Source organism: Poecile atricapillus, chromosome 8, assembly GCF_030490865.1.
Source record: "Poecile atricapillus isolate bPoeAtr1 chromosome 8, bPoeAtr1.hap1, whole genome shotgun sequence".
NCBI lineage: Eukaryota > Metazoa > Chordata > Aves > Passeriformes > Paridae > Poecile > Poecile atricapillus.
Window position 1 is genome coordinate 20,647,952 of NC_081256.1, and position 23,844 is coordinate 20,671,795.

At 45.3% G+C, this 23,844-nt stretch overlaps 2 protein-coding genes across 4 annotated transcripts in view; one reads left to right on the forward strand and one right to left on the reverse strand.

Annotated features, from left to right (window-relative positions):
• Window positions 1–7,197, forward strand: part of ZMAT3 (zinc finger matrin-type 3) — a 64,605-nt gene extending 57,408 nt beyond the window's left edge. The window contains exon 6 of the mRNA XM_058843855.1: window positions 7,123–7,197. The gene's annotated coding sequence lies outside the window, so the exon portion shown is untranslated. The remainder of the gene's footprint in view (window positions 1–7,122) is intronic.
• Window positions 1–23,844, reverse strand: part of LOC131581505 (calcium-activated potassium channel subunit beta-2) — a 152,553-nt gene that overhangs the window by 570 nt on the left and 128,139 nt on the right. For 2 of the 3 annotated variants that reach the window (XM_058843857.1, XM_058843858.1), the window contains exons 2-4: window positions 14,718–14,828; window positions 8,563–8,733; window positions 5,906–6,101 (exon numbers count right to left, since the gene is read on the reverse strand). In XM_058843857.1, the coding sequence (XP_058699840.1) occupies window positions 5,906–6,101; window positions 8,563–8,733; window positions 14,718–14,828 (478 nt within the window). The remainder of the gene's footprint in view (window positions 1–5,905; window positions 6,102–8,562; window positions 8,734–14,717; window positions 14,829–23,844) is intronic. The other variant, XM_058843860.1, reaches the window with a different exon arrangement.

Here is a 23,844-nt window from a genome sequence, read left to right on the forward strand (position 1 = left end):
CTAATTTGCACATGCAAAAATAGAACTGATAAAGTGCCTCTTCATCTTAAGTGGCACACATATGCTCGCAGTTAGATGGGTAATTGACTTTCTGTAAATACAAATCTGGTAGTTTAGCTCTCACTTGGCTGGGATCAAAGTGATCACAGTGGGCCCAGGAGCTCACTCAGAGGGGAGGGGGATGAGGAGAGACCTTCAGACAAATATTCTCATGGAGGTAATGCCTCAGTTAGAGACAAATAAATAGTCTAGGTTTTCCTACCGACAGCCCAGAGGACTTTCGTTCAGCCTCTGGCTGAAGATCAGCCTGGTTCCCAGAGTGGCTCTTAGTGATGCTTTTGCCTTTAACCCCATCATAAGCCAAACATTTCCTTCTCTCTGAAGATGATCCTGGAATTTTTGTTTTAGTCTCAAAGGAAATAGGATTTGGGAGTGGCTCTATCTAGCACCACTGCAACCTAGATTTCCAGAGAATACTAAAGGCAAGTTATTTAAAAAGCTGCCTCATGCAGTCCATGCACTGAAGATACTCCATGGGAAAGGCAGGACAGTAGGCCTGGGCTCTGCTGACCAAGAGCTGGTGTAGGCTGGTGAAGTGGTAGGCAGACACGAGGATTGGGGCCACATATGGACAATTTTTAACCTCAGACAGAAACCCCTGAACCTGCTGTTGCTCCTGCTGGTCTGGAAGATGATAGGAGCAGCCCAGCAGCCAGCTTCACTTCCTTCTCTCTTCTATGCACTTTCACCCCACCAAATCTGAAAGTTTTCTGCACCTGCACAGGGTTTTGATTAACTGCCTCAGGAGGAGTGTAAATCTGCTGCCTGACTTCTCCTTGGACATGCAGGTGGGCCCCAGCAGGCTGCTTATCCTGGTGAGAATCTAAAGGAGCCCCAGATAATTTGATGAGAAAGTGAGTTTTGCAAAGGAAAAAATATGTTTTGATTAAAATAACGTGACCCATGGGTTTTGATTATTACTGTTTTAATGTACATATTTTATAAATGCCCCTCCATTCCTTTTCGTGACGTGCTGTGACTTCTTTTTTTAACAAATGCAACAGATCTCTAGTCCTAATAATGATCAAAGGATTAACCTCATAGCAGGATTTGATTGATTCATTGGCAAGTTATTAACACAGAATATGATTTGAAGCATGGCAGAGAGATTGTCTGGTGTTAGCAGACTGGAGCGTTAATGGTGGAGCGTGGCCACACTGCCATTATGAATATTTCATAGAGCTCTAGAAATTAGAGATGAAAAATATCAGAGCATTAATATCTCATCCATCTTGCTGCTGGTGCGTGTCTGCTCCCTATAGGATATCCTCTTGTACTCTGACCAAATTTGTCTTAAATGTCCAATGTCGCGAGCCCTCTTCCACTGCACACGAGTCTTTAATAGATCATAATCTACTAAGTAGGGGAAATTTCTCAGTGAAGCATTTCTCATTTTCCCTTAATAAATTATCTGTTATCACTACCATAAAAGCAGCATTTCCATTTCAAATGGGTTTGTGTCATGTTTTGTGGGGGGAATTTAGTATTTTTTTCTTGTCATTTTTTGTTAGAATTCCTGTTTCCGGAATTTCCATTTCCGGAATTTCCAAATGAGGTGATTAAATGAGAACTTGGCCACTTTTGCAAAATACAACTTCCCACAGGCAGAAAACAGAAGATATGTAGAAGCCAAAAGGATGAAAGATTCCTGGGTTCTGAGTTTGCAGAAATATCCCAAGAGTGCAGTGAGTCCAGCTACTGTCCAAGTGTTTTCAGAGGGGACCTGAAGCAGAACTTGAGCTGTTCCTCCTACACCTGTGGGCACAGAGCCACCAGCCATGCTGGGCTGCCCATGATGGAGGGTCTGGGAGCATGAAACTGTGAAGAGCAGCTGTGCAAGGGAAGCTGATTTATTTTATCTCTCATCCAGACTCCTTGTGCTGAAGCTGTCTCTCTCTCTCTCCAGGCTGTGGCCTCCCAGGTGCCCTTTACTCTTTCTGCTGTCTGCCTCACTCTGGTTCTCCTGGGATCCTGGAAACATCTTGGTCTTAGCTTTGAGAAGGTCCTCTGCACTAGGACATCAAATTTTTGTTGTGGGGTCTCCTGGCCTCCTTCAACATCTCAGCTTTCCCAGTGAGATGCCAGGGACAGCACAGGGCTGTGTTTCATGGCGTTTGGCAAACAAGTAGGAAGACTCAATAACAGGATGTATTGATGTTTTCTTTGTTTTCCATAGTTTAAATTTTCAGTAGTTTTCTCCCCTGCCTGGTAAGGAATTTTACATCGACAACTGTTATGCTGTACCTGTGAATGTAGACAATTAAATCTGTGCTGTTTTTTGACACTTCTGCATTGTCAAACACTTGGAAATCTGCAAGTAAACAATGTCTGGTGCTCTTCAGGTGAAGATTCTGTGATACAGCATGAGAAAAGCAGTTCTTGTATTCCTTGCAATCTGAGCACAAGATGGATCTACCAGACAGTTATAAATAGAAGTTGTTATCAGTGTTTCCATCTCTACTTTCCTAATATAAAGGATTGGGTAGGTATCCTGTCTGAACTGCCTCTGGACACATCCAGTCTAGTGCCCTTCTCAGTGCAGAGTTGCTAAGGGACTTGTCCAGTCAGGTTGTGAATATCTCCAAGGATGGAGATCACACAACTTCTCCAGGCGAGCTGGAGGCAGTTTCCCTTAAATCAAGGAAGATACACTAAAAAAGCCACTGCCAGAAAAGCCCCCAGCTCAGGCTGGACAGTGAAATATTCAGCTCTCATCATATGTCTGTGGCTGGGATTGGTGTTCAAGCTGAGCCTGGAAACTTAGACAGGATGTGTTGTGGCAATCTTTATAAGAAAGTGATCAGGATGTCAATTTAAACCCCTCAGAAAGTGCAAAGAGTTCTGTGTCTGAGTTGGCCTGAATTGATTCCTCCAGATGGAATTCTTCAGTTCCAGCCCTGAAATGGGTCTACTGGAGTCCACATCTGAAGACCTCTGCTTCCCCTCCCTGCACCAGGCAAACTCCTTCCTGACTTATAAATACCCGAGTCTTCAGTGAGAAACCCTGAGAAGCCACATCATTTCTGAGTCTCAGGCAGTTACAGCTGATTTTGGTGATTAAAACCTTCTTGTTATCTCACTAATGGAGAGCTGATATAAATCAGCAGTAGCTCCAATGACATGAAAAGAGTCAAAATCGCATAATATGAGATCAAAATGGGGCCTCTCTAATTGCTTTAACTACCACAGCCCTTCCTCATGGTGACAGCCTGGCTCCATGGCAGATTTACCTCTTGCAGAGGCTCTTACAGCTTTTGGCAGCTGGGGATGGAAAGTGCAGCCACAGAAGCATTTAAACTATTTTGTCTGTAGTATTGACAAGGGGCTGGGCTTCTCCTAAAGGCTAGAGATAAAGTAGGCACAGTGAGAGCAATGAAAAGCCAGAAAAGAATCTTACGTGCTTTTCTTGGAAAGACTCGAGCAGCTTGACAGACATCACTGACTTCCCACTGATTCCCACCAGAGACTGGCAGCAGCATGCTGTAGATCTCAGTATAAATTGTACCTACTCCTTACTCCACCTTCTGAGCTGACAGGCAGGTTAGACAGCAGTTCTCCTGGATAAACCATTATTTAAAATCAAGGTGGATTTTGCTCCGTCCGTGCTGGCTGGCGGGGAGAAGAGGGAGACAGGCGCCAGATGCTGCTCTGTCTCCGTGTGTGGGTGCTCAGCAAAGCACAGAGGTTGGTGGAGGGGTGCTCCCCTTTTGAGGTCACTGGTGTTGGCCTTGGAGTGTCAGGACTGTGCTGTGTTGTCCCCAGTAATGTCAGAGCTCAGTGAGCCAAGCATGTGTTGGTTGTTTTGGGTTTTTTTTCCTTTTATATTTTTTTTTCTTTTTTTTTCTTTTCTTTATTTGGCAAGGGTAAAGATGAGGAACACAGATCTGAGTGGGTGGATGGAGAGAGACAGTTTAGCACCCAGCTGGAGCATTAGCACCCAGCACTGCTCAGGACTGCTCAGGACTGCTTTCCTGCTGCATGGGGATGCTCTCTGGCCGGAGGAAAAGCACATCTGGAATGCTGAGATTGGTTGCGCTGATTTGAGCTTGGAAACTCTGCTGATCTGAGCCATGAGCAAAAAGACAGGTATTTTATAGACACTGCAAACTTCCATTCAAAACTGCTTTGGTATTCAGGTCACATAGCCAGCAGCATGTCAGGAAAACCTAGGAATCCTCCTGGGAGTAGAGCTTAACCTGTAAAACAACCTTGGGCTGGAGAAAGTATTAACTGTGCCTACTCTAAATTAACAGGAGGTTGGCATCTGAGAGAATTTCAAAGTCCATTTCAACAAGCAAAAATGATCAATAACAGAATGTGGAGATTTGTGCTGAATCTCTTGATTTATTTGAATCAGTGGAGCACAGAGATTTATCTGATCTCTTTTAATCAAATTGAGGTGTGAACATCATGATTTTGCTTGTGCCCCAGCAGGAAGTGAGATCTCTCCTGCCTCAGACTTCACGGACAGTGAGTGCCTCTTCCTGCACTGATGCCAGAGAAGAGGGGAAAAAAGGGGTACTCTTCTCCATTTCACACTTCAGATCCAGAGGACTCCATCTCTCAGCCACGAGAATTAATCATCCAGCAGAATAAGCAGCCTAGTGCAACCATGCCATGCTTTGACAAATTTTAATATCACTTCATCTTAATATGCAGAAGAAATTTGTTCTACTGAATGGCTGCCATAAATAGAAACACAACAGGTTACGTTGTCAGCAGTCTGATCCAGGGCTCTGTTGTTCTGGGGTGTGCTTTGCCAAGTCCGGGGTTCAGCGACCTTGGATAACCAAGTAGTTAAAGCAAATCTGGTGGCTGTAATGATCCCACTGTGTCCCATCTCACTCCAGTTTGAACTCTCAGGGACACAGGCGCTGTCAATATGAAGAAAGGAAGGTGGGCAGAGGGAAATTTCCCCGTTCCCATCTCGCCTTTCTGTGTGGAAGGAGCGTGGAGCCACCTGTGAAGGCAGGAGTGATGCATGGCCTGCACCAGCCCCAGCTGTGCTGCCACTGCCTGGAGCCTCCTCTGCATCTGCTGCCTCCCTACAGCCTCCAGACAGGAGCTCTTGCCATCCCACCTGCATGGGGTTACACTGGAGTTTGTACTTGCAGAAGCAGAGAGGGGAATTCCTCAGACTTGCTCGAAATAACCCTGTTAGCTCAATGTCTGGAATCAGGGAAGTTGTGCTGTAAAGATGGGGCGACTCCTTATCTTATTCACACCCCAAAGCCAGGCTTTTTATATTTATGCTGCTGCTTTTCTCTTGCCACTCCCCACTCAGTGAACTTTCAGGATCTTTGCAGGGTAAATGCAGTGCCTGGAGCCCAGCAGCACAGGTGACCTCAGTGGAGCTGCTCGGGCACGGAGTTTGTCACCAGGGATGGAGATGGACTCTCGTCTCTCCCTGCCTCTTTGCCCAGCCCTGCAGAAATGCCCATCTCCCCTCTCACTGCCACACTGATGCTCCCTGCACATTTCTAGGGATGTTCAGTGTCGTGGGGAGCCATTCCTGGGTGGGAACTGACTTGTCCACAGCTCCACCAGAATATTAAGGTGACAAGTGCTCGGTGATCCCCAACTCCTGCAAAGCACTTGAGAAGGATGAGGGAGGCTCCAGCCCTTGGGGCACAGCACCCCGTGTGGAATGGATGGAGACAGAAAGCTGCCCCTCTCCAGATGTGTGAGCTGGGTCTGTGCACTGATTTCTGCTTTCTCTGCCCTGTATTTATCAGCGAAGCAGAAGCTGGAAACCTTATATTGCTTTAAAGCGAAGAATGGATGTAATGAGATGAGAAGCCCTCCAGAAACCCATTTAGGAACAAATTTTATTCTGTGCTCCTACCTCAGAATTAATTTTCATTGTTTCCTCGGTGTGGTAAAGTAGAAGCTTCTGGCCAGAAGAGGTGAGATTAACATACACCTGCAGGCAGGGGTACTGAGAGATTTTCCAGCACTCTGGGCCGCAGTTAAACGAGCAGTTAAAGGTTTCTGTGATGGATGCATTGAGGAGCGAGCACTGAGTCTCTTCTGTCCAGACACTAAGTAAGAAAAAAAGGAGACATTAGAGCATGGCAAGAATAGGTAAATAAGCACTAAAGCCATCTCAGGATTCCCATCAGAGATATGCTGGGGGCATCTTGTAGGAGAGGCTATGTGTTACAGCAAAGCCTGGGCTGTCTCATGTCACACATCACAGACACTGTTTTATTCTGTAGTGCACAGAGTTTAACCTGGGGGCACAAAATGACCCTATTCACTTATGTCTGTGTATAAATGGAAAGTGAACTGGAACCTGGACCCTGGAGAAGGTATATTTGAGAGTTTCAGCAGAGAGAGAACAAAAATGAGCAGCCTGTGCTGGGGAGAGCACAACACACACGGTGCTGCATGACAAGACACCCTGAGCTAAGACTTGAGGGTTAGCTGAAAGTCCAGGCCAGTTTAAAGCAAAGGTTGAGAGGACAATTTTGAATTAGCAGGGCATGGATTCTCATACATGAAGACATAGGAACTTCCAAGTGGTACCTCATGCAGCTCTGCCTGTGGGAAAGTCTTTCTTAGTGGCAACTTGCTTGGTTTTCTCTAAGTTAAGTCAGTGGTTGTAACTTTTCTGCAGGATTTTATCTCATCTCCAATTCACCAGAGGCTAAAACTGGAATGATGGAGCCTGGCTGTGCACTAGCAATGTTTGCTGGCATGTATTTAAAAACCTACAGCTGTGTTTTCCTTGGGGAAAGGGCACACTGAGGGCTCTGCAAAAAGCCCTTTGTGTGCTGGGGGAAGGTTTCACCCAGGGTTTCCCTTTACTCGTGCTCAGCCCCTCAGCTCACCCCCAATGCAGCTGTCTTGCCCTACCATGAAGGGGGTGAGGGTCTGCTTGCCCCTCAAAAATCTATGAGAGGCTTTACATAGTAAGTGATATCAAAGATTTGTGACTAACTCTATTGCTGTTTTACTTTGGCAGTAATTCTGCTTGTATATTCCGTTTTACATTTATATTAAATTATGCCATGTTTTCTGGGGGGAAATTGAATGAAAGGATTTTTTTCCCCCTCCCAGGCAGTATTTGTTGGAGCAGCTTTGCTGTAAAGGAAAATAACCTCTGAGGAGATCAGTCTGTGTGGAAAAAAGTGACAGCAAAGGCTCCTGGGTTGTCTTCACCTCACTTTCACCTTTCTGGCTGCTGTTTGATTCATGCAGGGGGTAATAAAGTAACACCTACCTACCACAGACTTGTGAAGATGGAATAGTTGATACTTTGGAGGTGCTTTGATATCTTCTGGCATTTTTTTTTCATATATCATATCATATAAATCAACTCTTTCCACGTGAGTGATTTTGACCTTAGCAGACTCTGCAATTGACCCTGATAATGCTGAAAGATCTGGGAGCACAATTTGGAATAGCAAATGCTCTTTGATACTTCACAGGTCTTGATCTCTGTTTCCAAAATCTAAATTTTGTCTTGATTCAAAAAGGGACAAATAACTTGATCACATAAATAAGATGCTGTGGATCAGTAAAGCTCATCCTCATCTGTATTCTTTATCACTGCAGGGTCAAGAGGGAATATTCTCATGCAGATGCACCAGTAAAATTGAGGATGTTCACACCTGTAGGCACTTCTTGCATGTGCTTAAAGAAGCCTGTGGTGTTAAACCCAAAATGTTCCAGATATGTACCCCTGCCTTACTGTGGTTTGGGGCATGGCAGACTAATATTTTGATCCTCAGCTGCACAATTTTTCATTCTCTTAACTCAGCCAATCAGGGCAGGAAAAAACCCATCACTGACGGTCTTATTGCAGTCTGCTCTGGATTTTAAATAGGGCTGATGTTTGAAAACTGATTACAAATGTTGTTAATGAATCACAGGCCAAACTCTCTACTCAGTGGCAGAAAAGGAAGCCAGAGAAAGCCTCAGAAAAATTAAGTGCAGTGCAGGAATGATGAAAGATGGTCTTTTCACTTTCAACAAATTACTATCTTTCATGAGGATTTCACTTGTTAAAATGAAAGTAATAACCAACATGCAAAACTACATGCTACAAAGAGCTTGATTTCCTTCCCAAATTAATTCTCCATCCTTCATTTGGAAGTGTACTGTTTCTCAAGGCTGCAAAATATTTTTTCTTATTTTATTCTTTAGTGCTGAGTCTGGGCTTTGCAGCAACAGCCTCTGAGAAGCTTATAATGTTCAGCAGACTGCAGGCCAGCTGATATGGTTATTATACTGGTGTTAAACTGTGCCAAGTCTAAAGCCTGTGGATTGAGATTTTGTCAAACAGGGATCTAATTCTTCCCTCAATTTATGCCAGTATTACTTGAATTGTTTTCACTGTGTCAGTGCCTAATTTATACTGGGGCAAAGAAGTGCAGAATTAGGGCTATGTTGAACAAATAAACAATTATAAAATTTTGATAAAAAGGGTCAAAAGAATAAGCCACACAAAGTCAGCTGGAGCAGGGGGTGTGAGACCAGGGACAGCCATGGGATTACCTTTGCATGTAGGAGCGTAGCAGCGTGATTCCCAGCAGGAAGTACATCATGATAGAGCACACCATCATGGCCAGCCCGAGGAGTATGGCCCGGTCTTCTCCAGCTTTCAGGGCTGTGACTGTTTTCCTTTTGTCCAGTAGGTCGTGATCCCTGATTTTTTGGTAAATATTTCTGAGGTTGAAAACAATACATTCATATGTGAAGTTCATATTTAATCATCAATGCAGCCTCTACAGGGTGGGCAGTTCCACCTCCATACCCATCTCATGGGAGAGAAAGGCTTAAAAGTCCTCAGGTGTCCTTTTTCAACGGATTCACTCTGACCTGGTGGAAACTTATTCATCTCCAAAATTAATTACAGCCATTTCTGAAAAGGTAAAACACCCTTACAGCAAATACAAATACTAGACACTTGTGCCAGCTCAGTAAATCCTTCTTTGGTAGAGCCTCTTCGGCTCAGTAGAATTATCCCAGAGGTGCATTTGACCTGCCAGTGCCATCTTAGGCCACTAGAAGATGCTCAGGTGTATGAGGTGTCTTTTCTCCAGCTGAATAGAGTAACAGGCCTTATGTTTCCACATGTTGGAAATAGCCTGAAGAAAACCATCATTAATATTATCTGAAAGCACCATGCTCTCTTTTGATTCACTACAGGCTATTGGTTTGGGCAATTTTCCGCCCTGAGTGTGACTCAAAGCTCATGAGACACTATGGGGATTTTGCAATCGATTTCTGTGGGTTTTTTTGATTGGGAGCTTATTTACTTTAGTCACAAACCAGCTTTTTTGGAAGCCCAGTTACTCATTACAGTGAAAACCCTCACAGAGAATTACCCACCAGGGCTATTTGTTCTGGGATTACAAAAAAAAAAAGGAAAAAAAAAGAAAAAGAAGATACAACAAACCATTCCCCCTTCAGCAGAGAGTCCTTTGCATTTTCTAACCATAAGTCCTTCTTTCATCTCCAAGCCTTTGATGATTCAATGGGTCATGAGGACACAATGGTGGAGAAGGAAATATTTGAGTACATTTCAAACACACTCAAACCTTGTGGGTTTAAAATGTACTTACAGACCTGAGGCTGGTCAAAATCTCCTGTGTTTTCTGTTATGGTTCTTTTGAATCATCCAGGCAGCACCCGAAGCATGTGAACCGCACACCTCTGAGCCCTGGCACCACCATAACATGGACACAGTAGTACACGTGGGAGAAGTTCCTCTTCTACTGTCTGCAAAATGGCAGGTGAGCAACATCAACGTCACTTTGGGCTCCAGCAAAGCCACCACTCGTTTAAGCTGAAGCCACCAAGCTTCACTCACCCGTGGGGAAAAAAAAAATCAGTGAGTCAGGTCAACCAGGGAACTTACATTGGCTATTAAGGATAGAGAAATAGAGATAAGATAGATGTAAAATCATACATAAACACAGTAGAAGAAACAGCAAAAAATATGTTTAATCATAGACTCCCTGAGACTGGAATTGAATTTCTATTTAGATGATGAGTCATAGTCAGGAAAAGCACATATGGTGTGGGGTTTTATAGCAAAAATCTTGCTTAGATGGTGATGCAGTCAATAGTCTCCCGTACGTAAGAACCCTCGAGGTTTTTTTATCCAACTGTAGTTTACATCTTTAGATGTCCAGGGCTTCTCTTCAAAACCATCCTTTAAAGCTTGTCAATGTTTTCCTAGTTGGAAATGAAATGGTAATTCAGCCTGTCAAGATTTTCTCTGCTGTTCGGGAGGAAAAATATATTGTAAACTGGCAGATGCAATTGCCTTCAAAGAAGTAATGGAGAGTAATAATCTAATGTTACTTTTCTGTTATTATTTATCAAACTGTATTTAACTGCTGCCATTAGGATTTGCATTGCTCCCAAATGGAAGAAGACAGGAAGGCAGAGATTGTCATGCAGTTCCAGCACATTAAATGATCACACAGCATAACTTATGTCAACATGTAGGCATAAAACAGGCCCAGTGCAATCACTCATTAATGCCATAGGACATAAAATGGACAATTTTAAAACAAATAGCTAATTGAGATTGGTTACAAGTGCTTCCCATGTGGCCTTGAGCCAAGGGACATGCCATCAGAGGCAAAAAAGGATGGACTGAAGGGTGTATAGTGAAAACAAAACTACCTGGCAAAGCTGACCGGTGACCACCTGCCAGGTGCATCTTCCAAGCTCACCTACTGTAGGAAATAAAACTAAAGAAAGCTCTCAGAGGTCAGGCTTGGAGCACTTCTTTTTTGTTAATATTTTTTATTCAAAGCCCTGAACAGCAAAGTGATAACCTGGTACTCATCACAGGGCTTTTTTCCCCTGAATCTTTGCCAGGAGTCATCCTGGTGACCCTGCAGGGGCAAGTGGTGGTGTGGCACATGCCAGCCCATGCCAGCAGTCCTACCACAGCCCAGGAGACAATGCTGAACAACCCTCCCTCCTCCTCCTCCTCACGCTTGTGCCTTCCCTGGGGAGGTGCCAGTTCTCTTTGTGTGATACTGGGAACATCTGCTGCTACAAAACTTCACATTTTTGCCCCTTAGAGCCCTGGTTTGGGGAACACAATATGTTTTGCCCAGTATTTGGGCACCAACAGAGCAGTCTCAGCACGTCCCTCGCTGGGGCAGCAGCAGTGCCCTGCACATGAGTGTGCAGCTGTGCCAAGGTGGGTTTGTGTACCTGTGAACTTTTGGCACAGCTCAGGGGCCTCTCTCTGCTCGGTCAGCTGGAGCTACACCGTGCTTAGCTGGCTGATTTTGGGTCCCAGAGCTGCACAGCCACAGTCAGCTGCCTGCTGGGCTGTGTTTAGGTACAGGTCACTGCATCCCAGACACCGTTCATCAGGTGACTCCATCTAGCACTTGTGATTTCCTGGGATAACTCCCTGTACGATGTCCAGGGGAGCTGCTGGTTTGTAAAGAAGCCCCAGCTGTCAGAACATGGGGTCTCCTGACCTGTGCAAAGGCATTTAATAGGAAGCAAGCCCCCAAGGACAAAAGGTCTTTGTGCCCCTGATCATTTCCAAACTGAAGTTCTCCCCTGCTGAATTTCCATGTCCTTCCTGCCAAGTTTTTCAGATAAAGGCTGGCTGCTCTCCCCAGGCTCAGATGCCAGAGAGGAGATCTCAGCTGTGACTGTGCCTGCTGGGGACAGAGAAGAGATTTCCCTGTCCATGTCCCTGCACAGCAGCAGTGCGGGCATCCCTCTGCAATGTGGTCAGCAGATCCTTCTGTATCTCCTGCTCCAAAATGAGCAGTACTAAGAGCTCTGTAAAGAGTGCTAAGTGTCCTCACAGGAAAGCTAGAATAGCCAGGCACCTGCAATTACTGCAATTACTTTATTTATTTCAAACAAACACAGATAACCTACCTTCAAAGCCTTCCCCTTGCAAACAAAGCATGGTGTGACACTGAGGGAGACATTGCCTCCTCTGGCACCACGCAGTCGTGGGGCTTGTCAGACAGGGATGCCTGCCTGAATTATTCAGAATGACTTTGAATTCACATTCACTTCTCTGATATCACAGTTGTTATGCAGATGTCACTCAAAGATGTCCTCATGGTGAGGTGTTTACTGATATCAGAAATCCTTGAATGCAATGGTCAGAAACTACTCCTGTATCTTACCTGCAGAATTCCCTGTGTTTAGGGATTTTTCTGCTCAGAAGCTACTTTCTTTACATTTTTCTTTACAGGTATATTTGGCTGCACCAGATTTTGCTAGTAGACCCATGGCAACAGGAAATATCTCTGGAGCCCTCAAAATAGACTCAGTGATGGTTGTAGGCAGATTCCTACAGATATTAACAGATTTATCCACCTAATTCCTTCCTCTTCACAGGCTGGGCAAAACTGAACCAAACCAAACCAAACCAAACCAAACCAAACCAAACCAAACCAAACCAAACCAAACCAAACCAAACCAATGCATTGTTTTCCTAATGGTTGCAATGGTTTGGGGAGCCTCTTTGACAGCTGAGAAAGAATGGGGGCTTGACTGGTTTTCCAAAGCATAAAATGTGGCAGCTAGGGAATTGTGGATGGCTAAAACAGCAATGAAATACAGATATTCTGGTGCTGATGGTACAAAAAAAAGATGCCTGAGAGATGCCTTCCACCCAGGAGGAGGTGATTCTTTTAGAGCAAGTGGCTCACTATAGTACAGTTAATATTATGGTGCAACCCATCAAAAGTCTGTGCTTGTAGCATATGTTGGGTGACAAGTTTGCTGATCCATATGACAATCTCCTGTCTGACGTTTAAAGAACAAAATTCCTGGGAAAGGGTCATTTAAGGTGACTCATTTTTCTAAAAGGCACCACCAGTTTGATATAATGATGGCACTGGTGACCTTACATGTGTTAAAATCACTGCCAGACACTGAAGGATGAGCTTCTCCCACTAACAGCACTTGCTCTGTGTTCACACCTCTCCTCTGCAGTCCTCAGGCTGCCATCAGCACTCTCTTATTTCCATCTTCTTCTCCTCCCTTTCCCTCCTGCGTTTTATTAATCACTCACAAGGTACAAGGAAGCCCTGTACAGCTCTACAGAACCTCCTGGGAAACAAACCCACCCGAAGGCTTGTCAAGATATCTGAATTTACCATGGCTGGGGTGTAGGCATAGAGATACTGTTCCCTATTCCCTGCTTTTGCAGGCAGGCAGGGATGAGCTCTGCCTGTATTTATACTGACCAGGCTCTGCTGAGCCCTCAGCCCAAGTTAATAAGCCTGGCTTCAAGGCATGGTGAGAGTCAAAGGCTGCACTAATCAGGAGCTTGCAGCCAGCCCAAAGTGTGGGCAGATATCTCCTTCAAGGGTCTGACCTTGGGCCATGACTGTTCTAATGCAGAAGGACATTAGCCTGGGGAAAATTCAATTAAAGAAGAATCTAAGAGAAGTACAGCAGGCATTTAGACAACCAGCTCCAATGAAAGTTCATGCTGCAAAGCTGGAATTTTTGCCTTCAAAATATCTGTTTGGGATCAGATAATCCAAAGAGCTGAACACCTGTGCAACCTTTGTAGAAACATCCAGTGAATTGGACAATTCTCCAAAGAATCTCAGGGTCCTGAGGGCAGCTCTGCTGCCTGAATTCAGGAGTGCATATTGCCAAGCAGATGCCAACAGTAATGCCTCATCAGAATTACTGAAGAGTGTGTTTTGCTAATTGGCACTGTGGATACATTGATATCTGTTTGTGTTTCACTGGAGTGTGATTTTTTTTTGTGATTACATTTAATGGTGACTGCAAGAGGAACTGAAGGAGAGGTGGAAAGGAGCAAAGGAAAGAAAAGAAAGGCAAATGTATCCTTGTTGTGACAAGACGAGCTGTCCGGCAAATCTTCTACAAAGGAGAGGGATTTTGGAAGGATGAATCTGAGCATTACTGACAATTGTTCTTTCATCATTGATATTTAACTTCTTTTGTTCCCAACTGAGCACTGCCTTTGTCTGTGGACTTCAAACCTCTCCTTCCCTTTCCTTCTCTTTGGCACATTTCCCTGCTCTCCTGGGAGATCCAGTAACTCATTTATTCCTCTGTCTCCTCAGCCTGCTCCCTCCAGTGACACCACTCGAGTGGGCTGGTGAGCCACCAGCTCACCTTCAAGCAGCTAAACCCCCAGCTACTGTGCAATGTATTACACACATGCTCACACTCACAGGTGCACCTGTATAACCAGAAAACATCTCTGGCAGCTGGATGCACCATCCAGATGTGCAACAGCTGCGTGGGACAGTGGTCTGGCTGGGGGATGGTGTGGCTGAAGGCTGGAGGCAGGACAGCTGCAACAAGAATGAAGGCTTCACAGGGCTTGGGGCTGCCAGCCTGTGGCTGGGGATTAGTGTGCTTTTAAACCTAAATCAGAGATGGTCACAGTGTGCTGCTGATGTCCTGAGAGCAAGGAAGACTTCAGCCATGGCTCTGGCATTGCCCATCTGCTCTGCTTTGGCTTGGCACGGTAGCCCTGGCACTCCTGGGCTGGTCCTGTGCCTGGTGGAGCAGCAGCTGGGGTTGTGAGGCACAGGGATGTGATGCCCACCCTTGGCATCCCTCCTGCTTCTCCAGTGCCACCACTGGGGAGAAGCCAGTGCCACACTCATAAATATTCAAACCCATGGGAGACAATCGGCACAGGTGCTGTTTACCTTTTCTCATCATGTCTGTAAGATGTAGATCCCCGGCCACTGGTCCAAATAAACATTTTAGAGGGTTGCCCAGTGTTGGCTCTGCTCGCTGCAGCGGGACGATGGAAGGACCTGGGGGAAGAGGGATAATTTTTGTCACTGCCCATCCAACGTGGCAGAGCACATAACATCCAGCTCCCCTTGGCCATGCCCCGTGTGCTCTGAAGGTGGACAACTTGCTAACTCCAGATGAGATGTAAAATAATGGGGATGAGACACCAGTGTGTTAGAATGGAGAATAAATCCCATTAGCCCCACAGGCAAAAGGTGAGGCTGGCTAATCAGGCTTAGCTCTGCTCCACGCTGCAAAGGATTCATACCAGGGGCAAGAAATCATCACAGTTTAAGAAAAGGAAGTAGCTGAGTCCAACAGCTATGGCAGTATTTTTGGGGAAAATGGCTATTGTTTAAGCACATACACACTCATTACAGGTTTTTGGTTGTTCTGCAGCTCTCTGTAAGGTGAGGCTCTCAGGGAAGGCGTCTGAATGCGGCACAAGTATGAGATGTAAATGCAACATTTTGTAGAAATGTAGCTGATATGAAAAAGATATATTTTCCCATGGAGAAATTACTACCCTGAGGCCCTTTGGCCAGACCGGTTAGATACCTACCCAAGGACTTCTTTGTTTCACTTCATGGTATGAGATCTGTTGCCTTCTCTCAGGGTCTCAGGCCATATTTGACCTGTCAGTGGGTTATGACTCTCCTTATAGCCCCTCTTAAATTCTTCTGGTTTTAGTGAGGCTCAGTTAAAATTTTGGTCTCTGAGAACTGGGCCATTCCTATGAAGGCTGCATTTTACATTCTTTCACAACACAACATTTTGTGTTTTTAATGCATTCAGATAAAAACTTAAAGAAAAAAAAAATATTCCAGATACCAATTACTTCATTGTGAAGTTTTCATACACTAGGGGCCATTCTTTAGCTCACTGAAAAATAAACCTGATGGCTGATGCTGTCAGCAGAGAAGGCACATGATCTGAGAAAGTCTCTAATGTCACTGTCTCCATAATCATGCAAAGGGCTAATTTCAATATTTGCATAGTGGCGAACCAGGAGAATACTTAAATACTGTAGAGGTGGCTGCAGGGGAAGGCTGGCATGAACAGGAGCCAAAATCCATCTGTGTGCTGAGGGACTGGGCATTCCACCTGGAGTCAGCCCAGAGTCCCCACCAGAGGGTCCATGACACAGCCCCAGGCCAAATTCACACCCTGGCTGGGCACTGGCTGGGCAAACTGGGCAAACTGGGCAAACTGGTGCTCCTGTCACCTCCTCCCTGCTGGGATCCTGCTGCCATGCTCAGATGCTGGCTCAGGACTGGGACTTGCAGGCAAGGACCTTGCTTAAAATAAGAGGTGGCAGTATTTGATGAAGTTTTGGCTGCATTTGTGAACAGCAAATTGGACAAGGTGGTCCAAAAGAAGAGAGGAGGAAGGAGGGGAATCCCCCCCATCCCTTTTCCTTGATTCTGTGGGCATCAGAATGCCAAGAACAATTCTGCTCTTTCCCTGCAACCACTGTAGTTAAGTATTGGGGAATAAATAACAAGATGAGGCACTACCTCCCTGAAATAACTATAGTTTAGAAGATAAAGTAGCATCTGCTGGGATCTAATTAATATAGACAACAACTAAGTGTTTTGATAGCAATATTGGTCAGAAATTTCACTTGTAAGACCTTGAGCCAAATCCTCACACTGCTGGATAAGATTTTACCCACATTACCTCAGACAGCGCCACAGTGAGCACTCAGCTGGTGCTTCTGCTCCAAGTCATGCAGGAGGAGTCAGACCAACTACCCAAGGGCCACATTTCTTGCTGGACTGAGCCTGTCCCAGGCTGAGTCCCTTAATGCTGGAAAATAAAATTATGTGTTTGCCATTGCACTCTTTAGGATGTCACACACTCCAGGAAAGCCTGGCTGGTTGTGCTGCCACAGCCTGAGTGGTCCCAGAGCCATCAGGAGACAGTGGTGAATGCTATTAGAGAGCCTTTTCTTAATTAAGCAAAACTTGGGCACATATTAGAGGTTATCAGCAGCTTCTGCCACCTGTCTGAGCCTACAGGGACACCTGGGCAGGGCTCCCTGGGCAGGGAGCCAGATTTATAAGCTCCAGAGCAAATTGCAGGAGCACTCTGGGCTGGGAGATGGGTGCGGGGGTCTGTCCCACTGAGGGGATGCCAGAGAAGGAAAAGGGAGGCTTCTCTTCCCAGTGAAGTCAGAGTGATTTCAGACTCCCTTATAGTGCCAGTGCCCTGGAGCAGTCCATATGTGACAGCTTTTATGCTGCCTGCTTCGTTAGTTGAGCAATGCAAGCTAACTACCACTATTTAACACACAATTGCACACCTAATTTTGTGTAAAATTGTAACACTGATGACATCATAACACTACTCCAGAGGTCGACATAAGTGACTGAAGTCCATGGTTCTTTCAAGCAGGGGTTAGACGTTAGGTAAAAACCTTTTTTGCACCAGCAACAATAGAAACTCCCCAAGACCCTTCTTTGAAGGCTTTGGGAGGATTCATAACCTCCAAAGTTGCAACTTTCATGAGCATGCTCTTCCCCACCAGGTCAGTTAACAACTTCAATTCCTTTCCTCCCATCCTGGGTAAGGCAGGACTGTGTTTCTTCACTGCCCCCTCTCTCTTCTCTGGGAAAACAAATAACACTACTTTTTCTTGTTTTTTTCCCCCCCATTGCTTCTCAGAGTCAGCTGCTGCCAACTTATTTTTATCATGCAACAAGTAATCAGCCTGTGAAACTCATTACTGCAGGATGTCAGCCTTGCATTCAGAACTGATTGTGTAATTGCCTGAACAGACGGAGCACCTAAAGTCACAAAAATACCTGTTAAAAACAGTGGAGAAGAGATGTTTCAATCTGCCTTTTTGACTACCAGGACTCTGTGGGGGATATTCCTATAGGGCAGGTTATCCAAAAACTGCTGTAGTTGATGTGACTTTTGCTATTCAGGATGCTGGGTGGGACTCTGGGCTTTCTGCCTCACCTTGTCTAAACACCTTTGTCTCCTTCACTGTTTTTCACAGAGTGGCACCAACGCAGTTGTCTGTTGACACGGTTGCCACAGTGACAGGCAAGGAGGCCAAGCTTTGTTTTTTACAAAATACACATCATTTTTCATATCTGGGTCTATTCTGAGTAAATGCTCAAGGTTAAGGGCAGAAGTGCAGAGTAAAGAGTGCACAGTCTGGTACAAATACATGAGTCTGTGATGCTGTCCCACTCCCTTTTCCTCTCGTTCTCATCCTCTTCTTGAACATTACCTGCTGGTGGATTTCGTGGAACTCACTAGAAAACCTGACAAGATGTCCAGTTTTTCAGCCATTGCAAGGTGAAGATTTGAGATAGTTCTTATAAAATTAGAGCTATTCTGCCCTGTACTAAGGACTATCAACGTGTCCACCCAACAGCAACCACCTGATTGTGGACTTGAGTGTGAAGAAAACACAACAGGGTAGCATTTGCTTCAAATTGCTCCAAAAAAGGATGTAATTCTGAGGGTAAGTCACAAAATCCCTTAGCTGGTATCTTGGGGACTATATTACATACCCTATGCTACCCTGTATTACTCTGTTGTCCTCACTTTCACCCTGGCTTGGCTGCTCTCCTTCCTCTGCCTTCAGTTTGTGTCATGACTGGTATGAAAAGTCCCTTACCTCTAGGTCACAGCTGTGGAAAGCCAAAGAGAGATGTTGCAGACCATATTTTTAGATGGAAATCTGCGTTTTATGTGTGTGCTTGCTTCTAATTGCCTCTGTCTATGTTATGTAAATCACAGGTTTTCTGAGACCTTGGAGAACCAATAACAGCACCAAACTAATGAGCTTTTTTCCCCTTATGACATTTCATTTCCTGGGCAATGTGGCCACTGTAAAAAGAGAAGCACTTCCATTAATTTTGTCTAATAAAAGACACTCTGATTCATCAAAAGGCAACAAAAGCTAAACATTCACCTAAAGATACAATCACTGACCACCTCAGCTCTGTCTGAATGCACCCACATCCCCCACTGTCCATGCTGACAAGTGCTGGATGCTTTATCCCAGTATTTCCCAGCCAGAAGATTCATTCAGGCTCCAAGACAGTTCTCTGGAAACCCCAAAGTTTTCCTGCTACTCCACAAGTTAACCTCTCCCTGTGCCACCACACAGCTGTCAGTGCCAGCCTTGGGCAGATGGGTCAGTTGCTGTTGAGTGATGGGAAATATTTGGTCTCTCTCATGCCTGGCTAGACCCTTTTTTTGAGTGGTCCTACCCACCATCACCCAAGAGAAAGAGACTGAAACCAGACATCAAACATAACCTGCAAAGAAGAATTTTCATTTTTTTCTTGTTCACTTTGAGGGGAATTTAGTGAATATCCACAATTAGACTTTGTGTCCCAATAGATTTTACCTGTGCCTCTGGTGACAGAATATTCTCTTATGGCTTTGATGAGCCAGAAAACAGGGAAAAGCAGTGTGATGAAGGATGGGAGAATAAATAAAACTGTTGAATTTTTAATGTAAAGTGTAGCCTGACTGGAGGGTGGCCTGGCTTTCAGGTGCCTTAGTGCATGGAAGGGTTTCCCAGGCAGAGTGGTGGAAGTAACTCCTGTATTAAGATGCTCCTCTCTGATTCAGGAGATGATCCAGGGCAGTTTTAAAAGAATAAAAGAACTGGACCAAGGACCCTTGTTTGCATCCAAAACAAGACAGAAAACACACACCAAGAACAAATCAAACTAACTCACAAAAGAAATGCATCTGCATTAGCAGAAGACAGTCACCACTTAGGGAACATTGAATGCTCTGGCAGCAGCAGCTCTGAACTGAGGAGCAGCAAAAGCAACATCAAAAGGTGAATTTGTGCCTCATGAGGGAACTTTGCTGATGGGCACAGGGCAGGACAGAGTGGCACAAATTGCTGCTCTCGTTGCAGCATCTCAGGAACCCCAGGTGTATGAACACACTAATCCAACCAGCAGATAACCCTCAGTCTGGGGTTCCTCATTATGGCAAGGGGAAAATGGACAACGGGCAGCTGCTGCTAATGTACTGACAAGAGTACAGGAAGACTGATGGTTAATGATGCTTCATTAATGATTCACCTCTATTTCTGACCCTGCTCTGAAATCTCCCCAGAACTCAGAGCTGAGATCTCCATTAGATTTTAAGTTGAATGAATGGAGACATCCTGGACACAGAGTGGTCTTGCTGGATTCCCATGCCACAGCCATGCCTTGGACATTCCATATCCAAAGGAGGAGAACAGGGCTGCCAGTGATGACTGAAGCCATGTCATGGAGGTGTAGATTAGCTGTGTGTGGAACACAGTGACATTTGGGCATGTTTTCTAAGGCAATATTTCTTTATACTTAAAGTCATCCTTGACAATTGTTAATTCCCTCTTTCCAGTATATACAGGAGAAAGAGAAGCATTCAGAAAGGCTGAAGTATCTGTATGTCCCTGCTACATAACAATGTGTCTACACTTCAATAAATATTTCAATGTAACCTCTGAAACTTCCAGGTTTACATCTCATGATATTTTTCTCTCCAGTGCTGACTTTCTTTGTTTTGAAAAAGCTTTCAAGTCTTGCCATTTAATTATGCCCTTCATCCCTGGGCTTCCACTTTCCCAAGAGCTACCTTCCTAGTCCACCCAGCATGTCTGTAGACTTTATAGCCTTTATTCTTTGTGATCTTTTTACCTTTAACTTCCTTCTCCAATATCTTTCCTCATTTTTTTTCCCAAGAGCCTCTTCCTATACATTACTATCCCAGTGACAACTCATTTCCCTCACCTTGGCCACACTGTGTTAGTCTCAATTATTCTGGTTTAGTTGATTGAAACAGCAAATTTGAAGAAATTCCTGTGTCCCCAGGTCAGCTACAAAGGAGGGAGCTACTGTCTGTCACTGCAAGAAAGAGACTCAGAACTTCTCTTTTGGTTGCCTTGGAGCAGTCTGGCATTATGGCCTCAGGTTCCTCATCTGTACAAGGGAAGTGTCACCATGTGCCTGGCCGAGGACACCTTCAGACCATCTCCAGGTGGCAGAGCACGTGGTGAAGAGCCAGCCCTTGTTACCATCCTCATGTTTTGGTGCTGGTTGAGTTTGCAATCCAAGCACGAGGCAATGCCTCTCTTGGCACCTTGCAGTCATGAGGATCAGCGTTTGTGAGGAACAGCTGAAGATAATTGTCCACTTTTCCTGTCAGGATTCTGCAAACATTTTTAGCTTTCTGTGCTGAATTTGAATTTACGTAGCAAGTGACACATTGGACAAGCACTATATTCATCATCTCAGCTGCTCCCTGAGAAGGGCACAATCTGCCTGTAAAATGGGGCTGGCTCTGGGATGGGCTGAGCAGTGGCAAGTGCAGGGTCACCTCCCTGCAATTTGCTTCTATCCAGCTGAACCAAGAGAGCTTTATAGGGAGATCTGCTCCTCCAAAGACCAGGTAGTATTACACTGATGGAGAAGGATCCTGGGATAAGGGGGAAGGCAGTGAAAGTGCTGCACTCCCTCACTTGATGCTCCTTTAAATTTTAACACGGTCCTCTGCAATTGCAGAGGGATAGATCACCTCGGGTGCTGCACTGCACCAAAGAATGTACAGCCCTGGGCCAGGCTCTGGATAAGAGTGTGTGGGGGGCACTGAAGGGGCTCTGTGGCCTGTGGCTATGCCCTGATAAACTCAGCAGGAACAGAGATGGGGTGAAAGCTAGGAGAAGATGGGGTGAAAGCTAGGAGAAGATGGGGTGAAAGCTAGGAGATGGATGGAGGCACACTGCTCCATGCTGAGGTCAGTCTCTTTGATGGTCATCAGGAGGGAATGACCTTCTCCTCAGCTGAGTTTTTATGGGTACCTACTTGACCAGATCTTAAAGGTTGCTGTTTTGGATACAAATAAATCTATTTTTAAGAGTAATTTGCTGCACAGTGAGAGCTGAATGCTTCTGACTGTGCTGAGGTGAAGTGGCATCAGACTTGACTCCTATGTCCTTTCACCCCTGCCATTTGAGGGACCTGGGATTTACACCCCAAAGTGAAGCAACAGGGTGTTGGTAGTGCTGTTTTAGAGGTGATGAACACAGGCACAGAGGCTGCTGAGACTTGGCCAAAGGCTCTCAGAAAGTCTGTGGTGGTTGTAGTTGAAAAAGCAGCCTTAAAAATGGTGGACAACCACCTTTCACCCAGTGAGGAGGGACAAGAGCCAAGACATGTACAGATGTCTATGTCAGAGAGCAAAGGCAGAGCCTTGCTTTGTGGTTGTGCCAAGTCCCATCCATGGGGACATCCCTTCCAGCTTTGAGCAATTGTGCCTCAGCTTTACACCCCTCCAGAGAAGCTGATCTGAGAAGGACATGGCTTTTAAACGTCCCTGAAGAGAGTTTCACTTCAGCACTAAAATACTGACTGTGTGTTTGAGGGTAGGAGCACAGGGAGGGGAAGGGTGATGTGCTGCTGAGGACACAGAGGACACCAGCAGCTTTTAGGGAAAGCACAAAGGAGAAGAATATTGCATGAGTGATGTGGCTGGGGAGGGAGGTGAGGGTAAAGAAACATAAACAGATGCAAAGCAGCACCCAGAGGAAAAGCACAAACAGGCAGGGCAGATATGGCAGGAGTGGCTTTTTTGTCACCTAGTTCCTTGAGCGGGTCAATCATCTTTTATCTCCTTTGAGTCAGTCCCTGTGCCATGGAGAGCACCAGCCGGAACAAAGCAAAGGCAGAAGAGAGCTAAAACTACTGCCCAGCGGGAAGTGAATGCTCTGGCACTATTTATTTTTGAGTCGGCATTTGGATTAGCTGTAAAGAGCTATGTGGATAAGCAAGCAGGCAATTACAGCTGGGACGTGCTGCTCATGAATGGAAACAGCTCCAATCTGCTCAGGACATATTGAAATTCTAATTCAGTTAGATTCCTTTAGTTACAGCGCTCATCACAGACACTAAAAGAGATGGGATTAGAAAATAAATCCAACTCTTCTGTTGCCTTTGGTCTGTCTTCTGTGCTCCCCTTTCCCTCCTCCCCTCCCCAGTTTTAGCTGTCGTTTGACTTTATTTTCTGTGGTAAAATACAGCAGTCTGCTCTTAGTCTTCTTGTTAATTTTTGTGAGCATCTAGCAGAGCACAGCTGTCCAGACCCGTGTGCTGCTGAGGGGTGGACAGCAGTGGGCACCAGTAGAAAGCTGACTCGTGTCACCTCTTACTGAAAACCACTACCCTGAGACACCTGCAAAGGTACAGGTGGGACACAGAGAACAGAGCAAGGACAGGATTTACAAAAGCTCCTCCCTGGCATCATCCCACATGCACTGCTCACCCAGTAAGCAGGTTTGCTCTCTGTTTTGGGTATTGGTGTAAAGCTCCTTCACCATTGCAGGCAACCGCTTTTTCTCTGTGTTTGTGCAAGCAAGTTCTTAAAAGATCTGATTCAAAAAAGTGACCAGGGAAGAGGAGTGGGAAAGCTGGATCAGCCCTGCCAATGTAACCTGGAAATTTAAGAAAGTTACTTAACTGTGTGCTGCTGGTTTAATTTCTCTGTCTGTCAGTGAAAGAAATGTATTGAATCTGCTGACATATGCAAGGAACAGATAGTTGAGATCTAAATGTCAGAGGCTGCTGGATTGGAGGAGCAGCAGGAGCTTGAGTCTGTATCTCCAGCTGACTGCCAGCTGTGTTCCATCACATGTGGAACATGCTGGAGGACCTCTGAACACAGGGGAATATCTACAGACAGGTTGTGAATAGTCCTGACACATCAGCTTAGAAACCTGGCTATGGCAGACAGAAAGTGCTTGTCTCCCTTGAAATTGAGGAAAGGGCTCGATGGAGAAAGACAGTTGTAACACCCAATATGACTGATACTGAGTCATGGAGCTGTGAAATAAGCAACTCTCTGGTAAAAACAAACACCCAGCTTGGTTCTCATGAGCATCTTTCCTCTTTGTATTATTACAAAAGGGTAAAATTGGCATCATAAGCACTCTGCAGTGGCTTGTCATCCTTTCAGAACACAAACTTCACCATCTGTAGCCCTCTTAGTTGAATATGATAAATTGCTCAG